General features: G+C 39.3%; 2 protein-coding genes across 3 annotated transcripts; one reads left to right on the top strand and one right to left on the bottom strand.

The window, feature by feature from the left end:
- Positions 1–359: 359 nt before the first annotated feature.
- LOC307270574 (arsenite methyltransferase) lies at positions 360–4,806 on the top strand. The gene is made up of 10 exons (XM_080053496.1): positions 360–492; positions 913–1,046; positions 1,411–1,561; positions 1,642–1,778; positions 1,871–1,940; positions 2,046–2,127; positions 2,247–2,378; positions 2,457–2,599; positions 2,781–2,903; positions 3,238–4,806. The coding sequence occupies exons 1-10, from the start codon at positions 445–447 to the stop codon at positions 3,325–3,327; spliced, it is 1,110 nt and encodes a 369-aa protein (XP_079909622.1). The 5' UTR covers positions 360–444; the 3' UTR covers positions 3,328–4,806.
- aifm4 (apoptosis inducing factor mitochondria associated 4) lies at positions 4,752–11,104 on the bottom strand. 2 transcript variants are annotated; one of them, XM_080053494.1, is made up of 19 exons: positions 10,970–11,104; positions 10,157–10,250; positions 9,927–10,036; positions 9,711–9,820; positions 9,029–9,073; positions 8,850–8,931; positions 8,453–8,565; positions 8,215–8,301; positions 8,035–8,126; positions 7,787–7,917; positions 7,479–7,594; positions 7,294–7,365; positions 7,138–7,201; positions 6,902–6,978; positions 6,510–6,627; positions 6,331–6,429; positions 6,165–6,240; positions 5,965–6,069; positions 4,752–4,893 (listed from the first exon to the last, which is right to left on the bottom strand). In XM_080053494.1, the coding sequence occupies exons 2-19, from the start codon at positions 10,246–10,248 to the stop codon at positions 4,836–4,838; spliced, it is 1,647 nt and encodes a 548-aa protein (XP_079909620.1). In that variant the 5' UTR covers positions 10,249–10,250; positions 10,970–11,104; the 3' UTR covers positions 4,752–4,835. The 2 variants fall into 2 exon arrangements, with proteins under 2 accessions (XP_079909620.1, XP_079909621.1); XM_080053495.1 differs by having other exon boundaries at positions 10,189–10,250; positions 10,970–11,035.
- Between the last annotated feature and the right edge of the window lie 7,633 nt (positions 11,105–18,737).

The following is an 18,737-nucleotide window of genomic DNA, read 5'->3' as shown; positions in this document are numbered from 1 at the left end:
GTTTTTTTAATGGCTTTAAAGAAATTGTGTTAGGACATTTATATTTTTCTACCACATCATAAAAATTGGTTTTCCCTAATACAAGTTTGTCCAAAATGAATGCCACTTGTTGATCCTGTAATGTGCTGTCTTATCCTAAAATAATTATAATAAAAGGTGGACTTTGCAAGTTATCATTTCGTATAAAGTCAACACTGAACAAATTGTTAGATTTTGCTCCTGTCCTGAAGTATTTTCTTTTTCTTTTCTAAATAAAATGTAGGCTATTGTAGGCCCACATATTTAGATTTTTTGTTTATTGTTTATAATGGCGCTTTTATTCTGAAATAAACTGACCGGAAAAGTGGAGTGCGCTGTACCGAGAGGTAAAGTCTGACTTCAGTATTGCTGCATTCATACAACATGTCTCTCTAGTCATACAGTTTTGAGACACTTTTAGATAATATGTCGGACGTGATGGATACTTGTGACGATGTGCGGGAAAATGTGAAGGTATTTCAGTTCAGGATCAGACAATGTTAAGTTTTTATTTCCTTCCTGCACTTATGGCATTGCATAATAGTTGCTCGATCGTGTTCGATTCATATACCAAATAACTAGGCCTACTTTTTTTCTTGACGTTGACAATCCTGATTTTTCTTCAATCAAAACAAATTTGCAAGAAACGTGCAAGCAGATGACAGAACTCAATAAAAAGTAGACAGTTTCTCATTTGATCAGACTTCATGGTCCCTATGTCTTTTGTTGACTGTGTAATCTCTTTCCAATCGAATCATTACGATGCTGATTTTTGTGATACTAGTTTCAATGTGACTTGTGTCAGCCTGTTAATCCATGCAGTTCAATATTAAATCATGTACAAAGACAGCTTCTGAGCATTTATACATGTATACTAATATGTCATGTGTGCAGAAGTACTATGGCAGTCGACTGGAGTCCTCCTGTGATTTGCAAACAAGTGCTGCCTCCTGCAGCTTGTCTTGCTGCCCAGTGCCGAGAAGTGTCACCGATGCACTGAGCATGGTTCATCCTGAGGTCACCAAAAGGTAGGCCTACAGTATACAGGCTGTTTTTGGAGCAGTGCTGCAGCTACATATTTATTCAGTCACGACAACAGCACCAAACACAGACAGGAAACATACAAATCAAACTAATACACTTCAGCCATCACATACATGAAGAAGACTAACAAATAACTTATTGAAGCTCTCTGTTAACACATTGGAAATCCTGCACATATTGCTGTGAGCCTCATTATGTGTATTACTAATTTGCTTAAATTGATCTAATTAAAAACGACATGAAGGCACTAGAGGTCTTTCTTAGTCTGTTGTCATCCTTTATAGCACAGGGCTATCTCATAAACATCACACAGTGATATAGAAGGCATTGTCAATCCTTTTTCTCCAGATTCTTTGGCTGTGGCCTTCCGTTTCCGGCGAAGCTGGAGGGCTGCAGAGTCCTGGACCTGGGCAGCGGCTCTGGCAGAGACTCTTACGCCTTCAGTAAACTTGTTGGGCCGAGTGGACATGTGACAGGGATTGATATGACGGAGGAGCTGGTGATTACCGCCTGCTTGTGCTCACATCATTCAACACTTTATAACTGTACTTTCTACTGATTGAACTTGAATTTCTGTAGATCACAGCGTCTCGTCAGTACATTGAGTATCATCAAAAGACGTTTGGCTACCAGGAGCCCAATGTCGTTTTTGTCCAGGGTTACATGGAGAAGCTCAATGACGCCGGCATACAAAGTGACTCAATGGATGTTGTGCTGTAGGTGGATATCTATTCTTATACTGTACATGATCTGTCAATCTACTGTTTACTTAGTATATAATAACAGCTTTTCCTTCTAATGTATTCAGATCCAACTGTGTCATCTGCTTGTGTCATGATAAAAGAGCTGTGCTACAGCAAGCTTACAATGTCCTAAAGGTTAGTCTTAAGAATTTCTACCATTGACATACATATATGTGAAAGGAAATATGTTTAGGAACATGCTGTACATACATGTTATCATCACGCTCTCATTTTACACAGGAGGGAGGCGAGCTCTACTTCAGTGACATGTACGCCAGCAAAGTGGTCCCTGATCACATGAAGCAAGATTCAGTCCTTTGGGGTAAAACAACATCAAATGAACACCAAAAAGGTTCAATGTGAAATGCTAGTATACAGCACAAACTCAATGCATCAATGACATTGTCTGTTATCTCTATTGTTTCGTTTGGATTCCTATAGGTGAAGGAATGGGCGGCTCTTTGTTTTGGCAGGATCTGATTTCACTGGCACACAGTGTCGGTTTCAGCACTCCGCACCTCATCTCAGCCAGCCACATTGTGATCTTCAACAGTGAGCTTAAAGCAAAAGCAGGTAGGTAAACTTGATTTTTTGTATGACATGCAATGGTTCTTTTACTTTCTGCAGTTGAGCAGACTCCTCATTTTGCAGGTGACATCAGCTATGCTTCGGGCACCTACCGGCTCTTTAAGCTGCCCAAAAGTCCAGTTGTGTCCGAGGCAACAGTGACCTATAAAGGAACTGTGGCAGATTTCCCAGAGCAGCTGGACTTTGATTCCTCCCACTGTTTCAAGGTATAATAAAAGTTAAATCAGGCCTTTACTGAATTGTTTTATCAATATTTACTGAAGGGCATTTAATAAAATGTTGCTTATTGTTTCAATCAGGGGAAAAGTAAGACTCTGGTTGCCTTACTTTTCTTAATAAAAGAGAAATATCCTGTATTCACCTTAAATAATCTGTTGTGCTATGCAGAAAGATGTGGCAGTGGAGGTGAAGGGAGAGATTGCAGCAATCCTCCAGAGTTCCCGTTTCTCAACTGACTTCAAAATCCAGATGTCAGATAAACCAGAGCTGAGCTCAGAGTCAACACCTCAGGTAGCTGAAGTTTTTCCTTAACCAGAGCTAAAATGTTTCATTGTGAAAGGTTTATTACTGACTGCATTCAGCTGACTCACTGACTGCAGAGGAAAGTGAATCCATTTATTTGCATTCGACAGTCAAACTAGGCACAGGTTTCCTATTTAACGAATTAAATCTGTAAAATACTTAATCTTTTAATAAGATATATTTTACATTCTGTGCAAATAGTTTTTACAAGTTAAAAAGAATAAAGAACAACTCTTTGTAGGAACTCACAGTGTAAGCGTTCTTGTAACTTCATTGAATATTTGTTTTAAGTTTCCTGAATTTTCTTTATATTTTTCCTCAGTACTGCCACCTCAACCCATTTCGTCTGGCTGACAAACTGGGATCCTCAGTGAAACAATGCTCCAAAACCAGCAAATCAGGATGTAACTGAATGCTGAGTACTATATAACTATAGAAATAGAATTGTAACATGCTTTTAGATTGTGTCCGTAGAAGTAGATTTGAGACTAATCATTTTATGTGAAAGATTGTAATTTGAACATTGGAAACAAATGTGTGATATTGCTGGGCTGTTTACACACTTGACTAGAGAGCAATATGATTATAAATAAGGAAGTGTCCAGATACTATAATCATATCCTTCTGAGGCCTTGTTGTCACACAAAATGAACAGTTTAACAGAAATAGTAGCCTATAATAGATAGTCAATATTCAAAACGGCAATGAACAGCAAAAGTCTCTCTATGAAGGTGATTAGTGTTATTATATAACCATTTCAAAATCCCCTTCCAGACGGTCAAAGCCAAATGAAGTAACAAAAGATATCTAAAGAAGAGCAATTATCTATTTGTAGACAGTGTAACAGAAACTGCAGAAAAATTAAAGAGAGCACATCCCCAAACTGCACCTGTACGCCGACAACAGAAATTATGATATCAATCAGCTTTATTCAAGAGACTCAAGGTCCATTTAAAAGACGTACAACATACACATTAAAGGAGACAATTATACCAATGTTTCCACATGGATGACTGGTAACGTACAGTACTGAGACTAGGATTAGTCAGCAGCATTATTATAAAGTTGGGAGAATCATTCAGTCGACAGATAAATTGTTATGGAAAATCAGGGGTGCTGAAAACTGCTTAAAAGATTAATTAAATACCTGAGCATTAGTTATGTACCACATTGCATCAAGACTTCATTTTAAAGTAAGTAAAAGTAACAACTCTACAACACGCTTTCGTACCGGCTGTCACTTTAAAAAAATCAGACACTGAAATCATACAACATGATATACATGAATATGAGTTTGTAAATCTGTTTTATGACCAAGATTAAACAATAAGCTACATCTCTGCTATCAATGCTGATTCAATCATTTCAATTGAACATGGGACTGTTTTCAAAAAATAAAATAAATAAAATTATCAACACGTTCATCAACATATTTGTTTAGTGCAATATTTTATTTTAGACATTTCTGTTTCAGATTTCATATTAGTTACTCATAAATATATTGTCACTAAGAAAAGTGGAAAAGCGTGTGTTTTCAAAATGTTTTAAGTGGATAAAATACAGTAGAATGAAAAATAGTATGACTAAATTCGGCAATACCAAAACATTTGGATGCATTTATGATGTGAAGTAGCTAGCTAATATTAATCACAGACTGTGACCACTTTCACAAGCCACTTTTAGTCCAGCTGTAGACACAACTTGCAATAAAAATAGGTAAAACTGCTGCCCTATTACACGGAGATCAGATTATTCACTTAGTTCTCAAAGTGCAGACTTGCTTGCTGCTATGGTATCAGTGCTCTGGGTAAGAGCAAAGGCCTGATCAGCTTTCAGATGCCCTGTGGCAGTAAATGGAGCAATCCAATTTGGCAATATCTGATGGTGAGAGGAAGAAGATGGAGAAGGCGAGATCCTGTGTCACTGTGAGGTGTTTGTCCCATCTGGTCCCATCTGCAGCCAGCTCAGGTCATCAGCCCTGAAAAGATATGAAAGTGAGACAACACACATTTATTATACAGTTATGTTTGGGATATGAGTCTTACCTTGTAATTGGGTTGTCATGTTTACATAGAACATAATATAATCCAATAATTAATTAATGCGTTATACTATTAAATTGTGGTTCAGCTTTTTGATCATTGTGTATTCTTGGTGCAGTTGTATATTCAACCTCCAACAAGTCTATGTCATATCTTTACCAACTGATTTAGTTACAATAGTAGTAACACAGTACTAGTCAAAGTTGTACAATACATTTCTTTCATACTTCAACTGGATCAAAATGCTAAAGTGCTTTTTAATTTGAAAGGTTCATTACTGACTCATTCCGAAAGTAAAGTTGACCCACGGTTTGTATGCAAGAGTAAAATTAAGTCCAGGTTTGTTTTTACTAAGCCTCAAATGTTTGATAAAGTTTTTAAAGTTTTACAGAAAGAATAAAGCAACTGCATAGTGTAACCTTGAGAGTAACCAAAGATTTGTTTTGTCTCATACAGTATGTGCTGAAAATCAATATTTTTTATTTTAGTGGATCAAAGGAAAAGTTGTTGATCTTAGTGGACGACAATCAGCTAATTTTCGTGGACTGTGCTGTCCCCCTCAACTTTGCAGAGCTTTTTAACTTTGTTCAGCTAATTGTTTGGGTTACACAGTTTTGGTTCACTCTTGCCATTCACATGCATCATTGTGGGGCCACAGCAAGCAGCTCTCCTGAGTAGAATGCTCTACAAGTTGACTGACAAAATTATCAGTTAACTAGCAAGTTGAAAAAGTGCAGCATTTAGCAGCTAGAGGCATACAGTAAATTTCCCTCAAGAGTTGGTGGATCGCAAAAATCCCCCACTTATATTGGACTTAAGTTCAAGTTCAAACTCAACCCCAAATGAATGATAACGCCTATACCATGCGATATTGCTGCAGTGATAGTCAGTCTTTTGGATTTGGCTTCTTTATCTCATTTACTTCCTTATGAGACAACGCAAAGAATATCACAAATGCAGGATATAAACACCTAGTCCAGTTTCTGTGAAAGCAGGATAACACTCACTGAGCCTGTGCCTTTGTTAAAATCTGGCCATTTGCCATCAGCTCTGCAATACGAGCCACAGCGGGGTCGAACATCAGGCTGGCTGCAGCTACCACAACCTCATCTCTGTTAACAAACGGAGAAATTAAAGAAGTTCAGCACAAGCAGTATAAATTCAGACTCAGCTACAGTATATCATGAGTGATTCCACTGATGCTCACTTTATGTAAAATGCCAGGAATTTCCTTTCTTCCACTTTGCCTTTAAATATGATTTCTGTGTATCCTTCCCCATAGCCTAGAATCGGGAAATGAAAAAAGGGAAATGAGACTCCTGGGTATACATATTCGGATGAAAGGGCAGCAATTTACTCAGTTATTTCTCTACCTGTGTATCTGACACTCTTCCCAAGCAACACGGTCCAGAAGAAAGGGACAGACTCAATTTTGGTTGGTTTGTTCAGCATGTTTAGGGCAGCTACTCTTCCTTGGATTAAAAAAAGAAGTGACGCAGACACTTTAAAAAGATGTCAACACAACATAAAGCTGTGTTGTTCAAATCCTTACCTTGAGCTTGTGACATTTGCCAGTGACCAATGTTTACCCTTTGGTCCCCACGAAGGGTCAGAGGGAAAGAGGTTACATCTCCAGCACTAAAAATATCTGGTATATTGGTCCTCATGAACTGTTAGGAAAGATAAAAGAGCTTAGGTCAAGAGCGTCACCATGAGGCTTAAGCCATTTATTCACAAAGTTCATACACAGCTGTTTCATTCAGTCATCTGGACACAATTAAGATAATATACAATATTCATGTTTGGCCAGAAATCTCTAAAAGCAAGCAATTGTATCCATCAGTCTATGTCAATGTGCAATCGGAAAACCATGGTTATTCGTCATTAAATGTCATTATCACAGTAGTTACTTTTAGATAAAGCCCTATATTGACTGTGTGTTACCTTGTCAACAATCACAGCTTTCTTTGAATCCACTTCCAACCTGCTTCCTGCCAAGAAGTCTGAATTGGGGATAACGCCTGAAAAACACAGATCTTTTTGTTAGAAAAGGGCCAGTTTAAGTAGACTTTAGTGATTATGCTTACTAACACAGAGAAGTGTTTGTAATTCTAACAATTCTGAAGTGATATTAAGACATATTTAAATGGCTGCAGATTAAAACAACACATAAAATGTACCAATTCCGGCAATAACCACGTCAGCTTCCAGGAATGTACCACTCTTCAGGACCACCCCCTTCACCTGAAAAAGAAGACTAATTTAGGGATCTGGAGAGATAGCTAGATAGACAGACAGACAGAGAGACATATAGATGGACAGATAGATAGATTTACCTTGCCGTTCTCCCCTTTGATCCCAGTGACTCCATCATTCATGTAGAACTTAACGTTTTGCTCCTCCAACATCTTAAAAAGGGGAAACTTTTTTTTTAAGCTTGTTTCAATCAATAATGTAGTACAATTTAAATTTTTGCATGTTTTCATGACAGTGACGGACTAGTGTCATCATTGTTCCTTACTTGCATACTCATTTTGCCGATTTCTGCCCCAAGAGATCGCTCATATGGGTATGTGGAGGTGCTAACCATGGCCACGCTGGCAGCTTTGTCTGATAAGTAGGAGGCCACCTCCATACCTGTTAATGAAAAACTTCAGTAATGCGATATTAGCGTGCCGTATGTGAGACCATGTAGGTTTATCTTGCACTGTCAAGTTTTCACATTGCGTATTTACTATTGAAACAACCTTCAAATGGAATGTCAACCTGATACTCAAACAAAAACCTATGGCTAATAGTATGAGAAACTACATAATGTATGATGATTACCAATGAAGGACGCTCCGATTACAACAGCTTTCTGTCCCAGACAAGAGCTATGAATCTCTTTAGCGTCTTCATAACTCTGCAGTAGCTTCACTCCCTTCAGGTCCCAACCAGGACAGCTGAGCAGTCGTGCTCTGTGGACAAAACAAAGACAAGAAATTATTGTTTCCAGTGTCATTGCGAGTTCTGTAATTCTGATGAGAACCACGTTTCTTTCCGAAAGACTTGAAGAACAGGAAGTTGACTCTCACCTGCAGCCAGTTGAGATAAGAAGCTGGTCGTAATGCTGCAATGTGCCATCACTCAGCTTCACTGCCTTATCAGCTGGGTTCACCGACACCACCTGATACGCAAAACACATTTCTGAACATGAAAGGATACATTTTTTTGGGGCGGGGGGATACATCACAGATAGACTTAGTTTTTCTCACCTCCTTCTGTGTCCACACCTCAATCCCATACTGTTGATAGAAGTCACTTGACCGGAGGAGAATGCTGCTGCCGTCCACATTCATAGCCTGAAAAAGGTGATGCCTTTCAAAAGAAACCTACATCTTAAGTAAATGCGTCATTACTACCACGCACTAAAACAGGCAGGGTGGCCAGCAGTTAGATTCTAATACACGATAGGCCTACATGTCGCCTCGTCACACTGATTTGACTTCTTACCTTACTCAGTTTGGGCTTGTCAAATGGAGGCATGCTGTCTTTGGTTATCATGATGATTTGACCTTGGTAGCAGTTCTGCCGCAGAGTTTCGGCACAAACCAGGGAGGCAGGACCTGAAAACACAAAACTCATGTTCAGTGTTTTCAAAGATGGACCTTAGAGAAACCAGGCAGCACTAGTCCACCAAATTTACTTGAGCACCATCTCCAGACGTAGCCTCATTCTTCAGTACTATTATCAGGGATTTGTGAGGCATCTTAAAATTCATATTTCCCTTTTTTTAAATGTTATAATAAATAATAGATACTAAAGGTGCACGGCAGTCGAAGTAAAATGGCTCTAAGGCTTTAACTTTCAAGTGAAACCTCCTGTATTTATTACATCTAGATCTCCCTACCTCCTCCTACCAGAACTATGGTGTGTTTGATGTCTGGTAACCTGCTGCACATCTCCTTCACCCGTGTCGTCAACTTCATAGACTGAGGAAAACAAACATGCATGATTTGTGCATTTTAACACAAACTGAAAGAAAAACATTTTGATCGTTTTCATGTGTTTTACTTGTGCATCACTTACATTTTTTGCTATGGTAACGTACACCTTTCCATCCTCAACTTTTACCTGTAGAATTAAACCACAACATAAGTTTAGATACAAAACAGGAGTTTAATTTTTTTTTAAGAAAGAGAGATAGGAATTACAGTGAAAAATTGTATAACAGCTATACATTTTGTGAACTTGGAATGAGTCTAACTTTCCACTTTTCTTGCAAATATCAATAAGTAAACATGTGTGGTACCTGACATTGAGACATCTCATACATTTTTTTCCTGCAGCTTTCAACTGCAGAAGGATAGATTTGCTACTGCTCTGTGTCTTCTCTACTACAGTACCTGATGACTGCATTTTTGTTGTGTGGCTTTTCATCCTAAATCTATCTTTTGGACTTTTTTTGTATCAATTACACTGGAGAAATGATCTCTACTGGATTAATTCCTTTAAAAGAAAAACTGTGCAAAATTGCTCACGACTGTTGGTCTCTACACACAACTCTTATCTTAAGGGGGGCGCTCGCATTGTAGTGGTTAGAGGGCCCCTCCCGAGACTCAGTCCTCCTCGAAGCAGACCAGATTCAAATCCAACCCATGGTCGTTCTCTGCATGTCATTACCCTTCATACCCCATTTCATCTCTGTCTCTCAGCACTATCAGTAAAAGAAAATGCAACAAAAAAAACTTTAAAAAATAAGAAGTCTTACCTTATAACTAGGCAGACTGTCCAGACCAGGAAAATCTTCAATATCTCCGGTTTTGACATTAAAGCAAGCACCGTGAAAGGGACATCTCACTCTGTCACCAACCAGAGCACCTGCAATGAAGACAACTCACATTCAATGAAAAACATTTCATAAAGTTGTTCATTTTAGATATTGGTATATAGAGGTTGAGAAACTGAAGTTTGAGCAAGGTGTTACCTTTGACAAGAGGAGCATTGTAATGAGAGCATTTGCTTCCCACAGCACTGAACTGACCCTGTGTACAGACAAGCAACACCGTCTGGTCCCCCACAGTTACTTCCTTCATCCTTTATTAAAAACAAAAAGTCAGATGAAAAGAATTTGTTACGTGTGAAAGCTTTATTTTTTCTATAGAAATCATGCCAAAAATCAGCTATTTTCCAGGAAAAAGCAGAAATGTGCCTAACTGTCCATCTTTCATGTCACCCTCGTGGCATACCATCCCAGTCATCTCCTCCTCCTCCTGCAGCTCTTCACCTAGGTCTTGGGACTGATTCATTCCTGCAAGACATGAGCAAAACTATGTGACAATAGAAAGGCAGACTGACTCGAATTAAAACTGGTTTTGCGTTAACCATCATCTGGATCTGCGAAGGACACACTGGATACAAGCACTAAGGGCTTTCATTTAGTGTATTTTTTATTAACATTTACATGATGTCATTGATCTTTCTAGTATTACTCTGTGGCCTGTTAATATAGATCAGTTTTTTGCTCTTTATGCATATGCATGTTGTTGCTGTAGAGTAGCTAATGGTTACATATTATCTTCATGCAAACAAATATTGCAACATTCTTGAAAGCCTGTTCTGTTTTGTGAACTTGGCAGAGACGGTTCAGCACCTCTCACCTAGCCTACAATGTAACACAAACTCCAACATGTGCAAATAAAAAGCCTGCATACATCACTGTTTTCTATCAGTCTGCACACCTAGCTATAAAGTGGAAGGAACAGACACCATGCAGTGTAGATAGGCCAGCCTACAGTAGCCTGATACAGCCTACTGTACATTGCTATGACGCTAATGAATGAAGTGGTATGAAAGGGGAAAAAGCTTTTGAGCATCGAAAACCCGGGTATTCAACCACCGAGGCTAAGCTTTAACACACGCATATAGCTTTGTTACATTTAGCTGCATTTATTAGCTCAGTCTGTGTAGCTGTAGTCTCGTAGTACAGTCAGACCATACTACAGCTAGTAAGAATGTAGCTGTGCTCACCTCTGCTTTACTCCACATCTCAACAGCACAGAAAGGGTGCGGAACGACCGTCTGCACTAGCGAAAGAAAACTGCCCGCGTGACAGTCATGAACAGTCGCAAGCTCCTACCCATGGGCTGAGCCGACGAGGGATCGAAGCGATGAGATCCACGGGGGCGGTCACAATTATTGACTGCCTCTAAATAGGAGAGGCACCTATTTGCAGACCCATGGGGGAAACCATTGAAAACGGAAGCCACGCCCCGAACTCATTTCATTGGTCAGAATTGTAACCTACTCTGAATTTGTTGTCTTCTTTTTGTTTTACTGCCGGAGTTCACCTAGCGGTGAATAATAATACACAGTTTCCACCCGTTATGGTGCTAGTACACAGTAAAATACGTCAGTTTGTTAAGGGTCCCAGGTGGCCAGGACGGTGGTAAAATGTAGATGTTGAGGTAGAAGATGAATGAAGCAACGAAGCTTTGGGTACATCTTCCGAAATCCGTCTCTTTAATTCACAATTATCAGAAGTAGGTCAATCACATACAAATATCAACTCTTTTATTTATAAGAGTTTATATTTGTATGTGATTGACCTAGTGTGATAATTGTGAATTAAAGAGACGGATTTTAGAAGATGTACACAAAGCTTCGTTGCTTCATTCATCTTCTACCTCAACATCTACATTTTACCACCGTCCTGGCCACCTTAACAAACTGACGTATTTTACTGTGTACTAGCACATAACCGGTGGAAACTGTGTATTATTATTCACCGCTAGGTGAACTCCGGCAGTAAAACAAAAAGAAGACAACAAATTCAGAGTAGGTTACAATTCTGACCAATGAAATGAGTTTGGGGCGTGGCTTCCGTTTTCAATGGTTTCCCCCATGGGTCTGCAAATAGGTACTCTTGCTAAATAGGCCTACGTCCATGGTTACACACTGCCACTCGAGAAGCATAAAAGCGTTAAGTAATGACTGTAGATTCACTGTTACAGGTTATCATTTGTATAAGAGCTAGCCTGTTTAGGAGACATAGCCTAGCAACGAAATGGTGAACTGCTAAGTTAGCCAGACGACACTTACCTTTAGTAGCTAAACCCTTTAACGTTACGTCTACGCATTTTCATGAACTACCATATTAAGTATGATGTTTTACTTTACACTGTGGGATAAAACATGTTAAGGTCACTTTTAAGTATATCGTTATAACGTCAAAACAACCTTTTTACACAACTTGTAAGCCTACGCATTTTCATCAGTAGGTTATCACGGCAAGATTCAGAGATGAGCACCTGTTTCGATAGGGCTCTCTTTAAAAATGTATGAATCAAACTCCCACCCTTTTATTGTAGTCTGAAACACATAGGTATCAAGCCAATAACAATGCCCCTTAAAGTTTCTAGTCGTGTCTTTAATTCTGGCGAGTGACAAGGGGTTCAACTAGGCCTATTTAGGCTACTTCTACCAACTTACAATAGGCTACCAGTTGCTGGACAATGCTGATGGAAACGAAGGGGCAAAGAGACAGTCCATGGTCCTGTCAAAAGTAGGTTTACAATTATTTTATACAGTCTACTAGGCTATATGGTTTTAATTCACGCTACAAAACAGCGTGAACTTTTACCGAAAGGTGGCGCTATATCACCAAATACTAGCCTCATCTCATTCAAGTCTAGTCAGGCTATGGCCGTGTCTGAACCATGGACATATAAAGAACTGCCATACTAACGTCCTACTCATACTCATTTTGACTTCAATTTGAGTATGTGACGGTTGGGTATGCGAGTTTGGGTATGTGAGAAATTCCCGGATGAGTACTAACTTCCGGGAAGATTTTGGGTATGAATTGAAAGGTGCGTGTAAAACCTATGTATGAAGGAAAAAAGACTATGGAGAAATGTGTAAAAATCCGGTATCTAGGCCTCAGTATTTATTTGAGTAGATTGACAAGGCATGTTGACAGGACAGTAAAGCAGGAAAAAGACAAAGTAGAAGTGAGTCCCTCTCTCACCAACATGGGGTTTTATTATCTCTCTAACATCATGACAGTGTCTACTGATTGGTTGAAGCTTGTTGTCAGGCAGATTTCAGAGTCCGTCCTCTGTTCTCTGACCGAAACCAGACCATGGATGTCGTCCTCCCCCATCCTGGAGAAAGTTACCAAGTCTTTGTTCTACCTTAGGAATGTTGCTTATCAGTTGAAGAATCAGCTTCAGTTTTATGGCTTAGTGTCTTACTATTGGTCTCAAGCACCCAGACTGGAGAGAGAGCTTAAAATGTGAAGAATATACACTTATTTAAATGACTATATATTGGTAAATTTCAGTTAAAGAGGGGGGGGCATATTTATCATTAAAATCAGATTTATTTTTCTAACAGACCCTCAATAAATACATTTCCAATGTATTTCTTAACTAGGAAAAATATAGTTTGGGACCAAGCACTAGACGCTCAGTCTGCTTGTAAATCATCTACATTCCATTGGGTAAACACTAAAAACCAGACCCTCAATTAACATAGACAACAATGAAAAGAAAATCCATGAGTGAAACATTAAACTCAGTTTTACATTTAGAAGAGTAAAAACAACACAGAACATTTCAATTACACATTCTAATCCTTCTTGACTAGTGGCATTAGTTAATTGAAATGGCACACTACTTAAAATGAAAACAGATGAAAATATCCACACTAGGCATTAGTAATTTATCATTTCATCTAGTTTCAATTTGTTCACTAAAATCATACAACTCCATGGTAGGTGTTGACAGTAAGTAATCTCATTCTGGAATTAAAAAGGGAAACAAAACATCGAATTTCAAATGATTAACACAAAAACACATAGAAGCTTTCACTTCAGGGGTTTAGAGTCAAATACAAAGGGTTTACATTTCTAAATTCACATACTAAGGGTGATTTATTCGTCAATTTCAAAAACCCATATAGGTGATCAGTCTCGAATGGCCCTGATACATTTACTCTAAGATTGGGGCATTATTAAAACAGGGCAGAACACTTGTGCAGTTATAACATTTCTTAACAAATAAAATTGGTTTTGGCTTTTGTCTTTGTAGACAATTAGTTTTAACTTATCCGTTTTTAGAGCCAATACTTGGTTGCAATTTATTTAACTATCTATTCTCTTCAAAGGAGAGACTCAGTGGAGAGAAAGTGCACAATATGAGTGGTGTCTTAATGCTCCAGACTTAATTTATTACTTTATTACTTTATTACTTATAAGTACGTACAATTTACTGCGTACTTGTTCCACCACTTGGGTCTAAGCCCACCTTCTCTGAGAATGTGAACTTTGACCCTGCACTTACTATCCTCTGGGGGTCTGGAGTCTTGCTAGGAGTTGATCCGGGACAGCAGGCTGTACCTAGATCAACACAAAGCTTGAGACAAACAATTAGTACAGACAAACAATTAGCACATTTAACATATATCAGTTAATTTGCCAGACTTCAGAAGAAGGCACGTGACCTCCCTCTTCTCATGTCCTTGGCTTTAGCAATTCATGTGTGTGAAGTGTGAGAGTCTGTATGTGTATTTGTATGTATGTGTCGCTCCTGGAGATGTTGTCATTGGTTAGCTTACTTAACCTATTGAAGTCCCTCAATAGGAACAGACTAAAGTCCCTCAATATGGACAAACGTAAAACCTTAATGATACCAAAAAAGAATGAAAGTTAAACAACCTGTGGATTTATTCAAAAACCCAAAACCTAAGGAAAGATGCTCATCCTTCTGTAAAGGGTAAAACAAAAACAGTCCGTTATTAAAGTCAAAAGTATCCTAATGTGCTTTTAAGGGTCTACTAAGTTAACCTACAGCATCTACTTGTTATCTCATTTGTAATGGCACAAGGGCAATAACTAAGTAAGGTTCAAATAAAAATCATTGTCTAAATAAAACTGAATTCAAACTAAATTAAATTCAAAGTAAATTTCAAAGGGGATTGAGCGGTGGTTCTGCATTTTGTGGGCAGAATCGGCCCACATCAGTCACTGGGTCTCCTCAGTACTGATTAGGCATCTTGGCAGGGAATTGGGACACTTGGCCAGGGGCATTGTTTGCAGGCATATTCCACTGTGGACCAGATCCTCCGTATTGTCCTCTTCCTTCTTGGTTGGGACCGTTAAAGCCTCCTTCTTGTTGTGGGTTTTGCCTCTGACGTTGCTGCTTAAACTCCTTGACGAGTGGGCAGTCCCTGAACCAATGTCCATCTTGTTGACAGGCAGCACAAGGGCGGGTTTGATTTCCATTTCCTCTTCTATTGTTGTTACGCCCCCTGCTATTATTATTCCGTTGATTCTGCTGGGGGTTCTGATGGGAGGGGGAAGTAGTTTGCTCAGTTTGAATCTGGGCCTCCAAATCTTCAGCAGGGGGAGGGGGCACTGCTGAGGTGGGAGGGGGTGGTGAAGCTGCGACCATTTGCTTAGCTTTGGGCTTGGCTTTATCATACTCCTCCACCTGTAGTTTCAGCAGGCGTTTAGACAGGGTCTTCAGTTCCTCTTCCTCCTTGTCTTCCTTTGTCTGATATCTTTTGTAGAAGTGGGAAACGGTACTCCTCCATCTTGGGTAGCTCTTTTGAGCGAATGGCTTTTCTGCTGCCAATGCTTCCTGAACGGGCTTAGGGAGGCCTTTGATACACTGCATCCTCCACAGAGCTTGCATGGCATTACTGGCATCGTGTCTTTCCCCTGTGTGTGTTTCCCACTCCTCAGCAGCCCTCAATAGGTACGGTAGGATCGCCTCGTCCTTGTTGATCTTAATTTCATCCACCTCAGTGACAGTTCTTTTTGTAGGGAACTGCTCACGTAGTGCTATCCACAGACGAACCCTAAACGTATTCAGGGGAGTGTTGTCAGGTGTGTGGGGAAGTACTCCTGCTTTGAAAAGTAGGCGGCTTGTCATGTTTGAGCCCTCCATTCGACCTAGTACGGCTTTCAGATCACCCGCACAGAGACTGTCTCCCATTGATAGGTTCTCAAATTGTCTGATCCACGGTGTTGCTCCTTTTGAGAGTTCGGGAAGCTTTTCAATGAACAGCTCTATGTCTCTATGGGCAAAGGGCTGGTAGACGTGTGCTCCATTGGCTGCTACACGTAAAGGCATTTGGTGTTTAGTGGGGACTCCAGGTGTTGATGTAGATCTAGCCATGCTTCTGGTTCGCATTTCACAGGGGAGTGTAGGCATAGGGGACATGTGAATGTCAGTGTCTGTAGTGTTTATGAGTCTGAGCCATGGAGGCAGCACAGACATATAGTATTCCAATATCTGGTTGTACACATAGGCTTCAGTCGTGTCCACATGGAGGGGGCCATTCGGGTCATCCTTGGTGCTTGCGGGGGCTGTATCGGTGGTTAGGCTCCCAGTCGATTTTCCCATCCTGTTCAGGGTAGTTTGAGCACAGCTAGGAATGTTCGGGGGAAGGGATGAGGTCAGGTCATCCTCCTGCTTGTCCTTCTCCATTCTTGAGGACTGTGTATCTTTGTGGCAGGTCAATAAAAATAAAAGTGTTCCCCCTATGAATGTTAATCCTTAAGTACTATAGCAGCCTAAAAGTAAGTTATCCTGCCTTTGCAGTGTAACTAGCTCTAAGAACCACAGCTGAAACTAGAGAGGGAGAAAAGAAAAAAATTAATAAAACCTACAATACACAGTAACTTTAATTACTTTGCAAGTGCTCCATAAGGGAATAGAGTGAGTGTGTCTACTATCCCTCTTTTTATTTTTTCTAAAAGAAAATAAACAAAATTCCTGAACACACCTTTAGTTTTTAAACATCAAAAGTTAGCCTATATCAAGACACCAATGCGTCTGTGGGGTACCTTTAATTTGAGATATTAGAAAGGCCTAAAGGAAAACAAAAAATAAACAAAAACAAAACAAAAACAAAAAATCCAGTACACCTTTAATTTTGTCAATTGTGATTATCAACTATTAGGGCGCTATTGCCTGAAACACCACAAAGGGTGTATTTAACTTTATGAAAAAACAAAAGGGAACCGTAAATTAGACTTGGTTTCCACACCAAAACATAGCTGAGTACACCTTTAATCTTGCATAAAGTTAGGGCAGATTCAATTTTCTGAAAGAGAAACCTCAGAGTGTGTAAGAGTGAACTCAACTACATCAGTATTATATTTAAATGAGAGACAATTGCAATACTACGTACGATTATATGTACATTTAACCTTTTTAATCTGACTATAGAAATCCACCATGAAAACAGTCCCTCTTACGTGTAGGCTATGTCAATAAGAACAACTCGCAGGCTCCGTGTGTGTGTGTGTGTGTGTGTGTGTGTATGTGTAGTTAGTTATTCAAGGTATTTACATGCAGTTATAGAGACATACAGTTAGTGGATATAGAGACGTACAGTTAGTGAAATGTGGCATAGAGAAAGACGAGTGTGTCAAGACGTTTTCCATATGTAAAATCACTGAAATAGCAGCACTTTTAAAAATGGAAAGCTACACTCAAATACAGAGATCACATCCAAAAAAAATATTCCCTAAAACGAACTAAAAACTAATCTGCCAACGTTTGTACCCAAGACAATTACTTTTTTAAACACAAAGGCCACGTGCAATTTACTTAACGTATCTGCCACCATCGTGACGTGCAACTTGAACACAAATTTAAATTTACTAGATCTTTAAAACACAAAGCCAATCCCACCATGCAAAACACGCTCTCTCAGCTCTCCCTTCTTCATTGACAAATAAGGCTACCACATTTAAGGTCTCATCCCGTATAAGTCTACCGGACTCAATATGAAAGCTAGGATCTTGCCTCCTATAAGTCTACCGGACTCAATAAACGAAAGCTAGGATCTTGCCTCCTATAAGTCTAACGGACTCAATAAACGAAAGCTAGGATCTTGCCTAATGTACTCACTTACCTATGAAAAAAAAATATAGGTTTTGTCAAGGGGGAGAAGGTCTGATAGGCCGCACCAGAGATTCTTATAGCTTCGCTCAGGCTGCTAATAACAGCCTTCGGCAATCGAAATATATGCTATGAGTTTCAGTCACGCCAACAATGCGGAGTAGAGACCCATAGTTAAATCAAGTTTCCAATCATCTATCGTTATCACCTTATGGTGTGATAACAGTAAGGCAGTTTATCGTACTTAAAAATGATATACAATTTAATCATTTATCAAAAACGTACTATAATGGACCTCTGCATTTAGGGAAAATTTAATAAGCCAACATTTCACACGGGAAAGGAAGAAAACACAAATAGAGTAGGAGAAAAGAGTTAGTCAGTTAGATGCCTTGTCAATGTACCCAGACAAAAATAAAGAGTCTATACTTACAAAACATAAACAAAAATCTACAGAATTCGAGGTCTTGAAAACAGAACAAACAATCACTCAATAAAATTTAAAATAGCCAATTCAGAAACTTAGGTTTATACAACAGGCGTCTCTGCTTACCTTATTATTTTTCCCCGGAGATTGAGTGACCGGTTCTGCGTCAAGACAGACTACTGACCGTTCAAAACCTTCTAAAGGCCCACTTCGTTTTGTTATAAATAAAATTAACCCCTTCAAGGCCTCACGTCGGGAGTCACCATTTGAAAGGTGCGTGTAAAACCTATGTATGAAGGAAAAAAGACTATGGAGAAATGTGTAAAAATCCGGTATCTAGGCCTCAGTATTTATTTGAGTAGATTGACAAGGCATGTTGACAGGACAGTAAAGCAGGAAAAAGACAAAGTAGAAGTGAGTCCCTCTCTCACCAACATGGGGTTTTATTATCTCT

Source organism: Ammodytes marinus (assembly GCF_949987685.1).
Source record: "Ammodytes marinus genome assembly, chromosome: 3".
NCBI classification, from domain to species: Eukaryota; Metazoa; Chordata; class Actinopteri; order Uranoscopiformes; family Ammodytidae; genus Ammodytes; species Ammodytes marinus.
This window is presented reverse-complemented; position numbering and strand designations above follow the sequence as displayed.

What these genes read in the sequence shown, in the direction of transcription:
- aifm4 (XM_080053494.1), bottom strand. Translation starts at nt 10,248, where the DNA reads ATGAATCAGTCCCAAGACCTAGGTGAAGAGCTGCAGGAGGAGGAGGAG. An exon ending in CTTATCTCAACTGGCTGCAG is followed by an intron (nt 7,918 to 8,034) that starts GTGAGAGTCAAC and finishes TTTTGTCCACAG; the next exon opens with AGCACGACTGCTCAGCTGTC. An exon ending in TCGGCAAAATGAGTATGCAA is followed by an intron (nt 7,366 to 7,478) that starts GTAAGGAACAAT and finishes CCCCTTTTTAAG; the next exon opens with ATGTTGGAGGAGCAAAACGT.
- LOC307270574 (XM_080053496.1), top strand. Translation starts at nt 445, where the DNA reads ATGTCGGACGTGATGGATACTTGTGACGATGTGCGGGAAAATGTGAAG. An exon ending in ATGTGCGGGAAAATGTGAAG is followed by an intron (nt 493 to 912) that starts GTATTTCAGTTC and finishes TCATGTGTGCAG; the next exon opens with AAGTACTATGGCAGTCGACT. An exon ending in AAGCTTACAATGTCCTAAAG is followed by an intron (nt 1,941 to 2,045) that starts GTTAGTCTTAAG and finishes CATTTTACACAG; the next exon opens with GAGGGAGGCGAGCTCTACTT.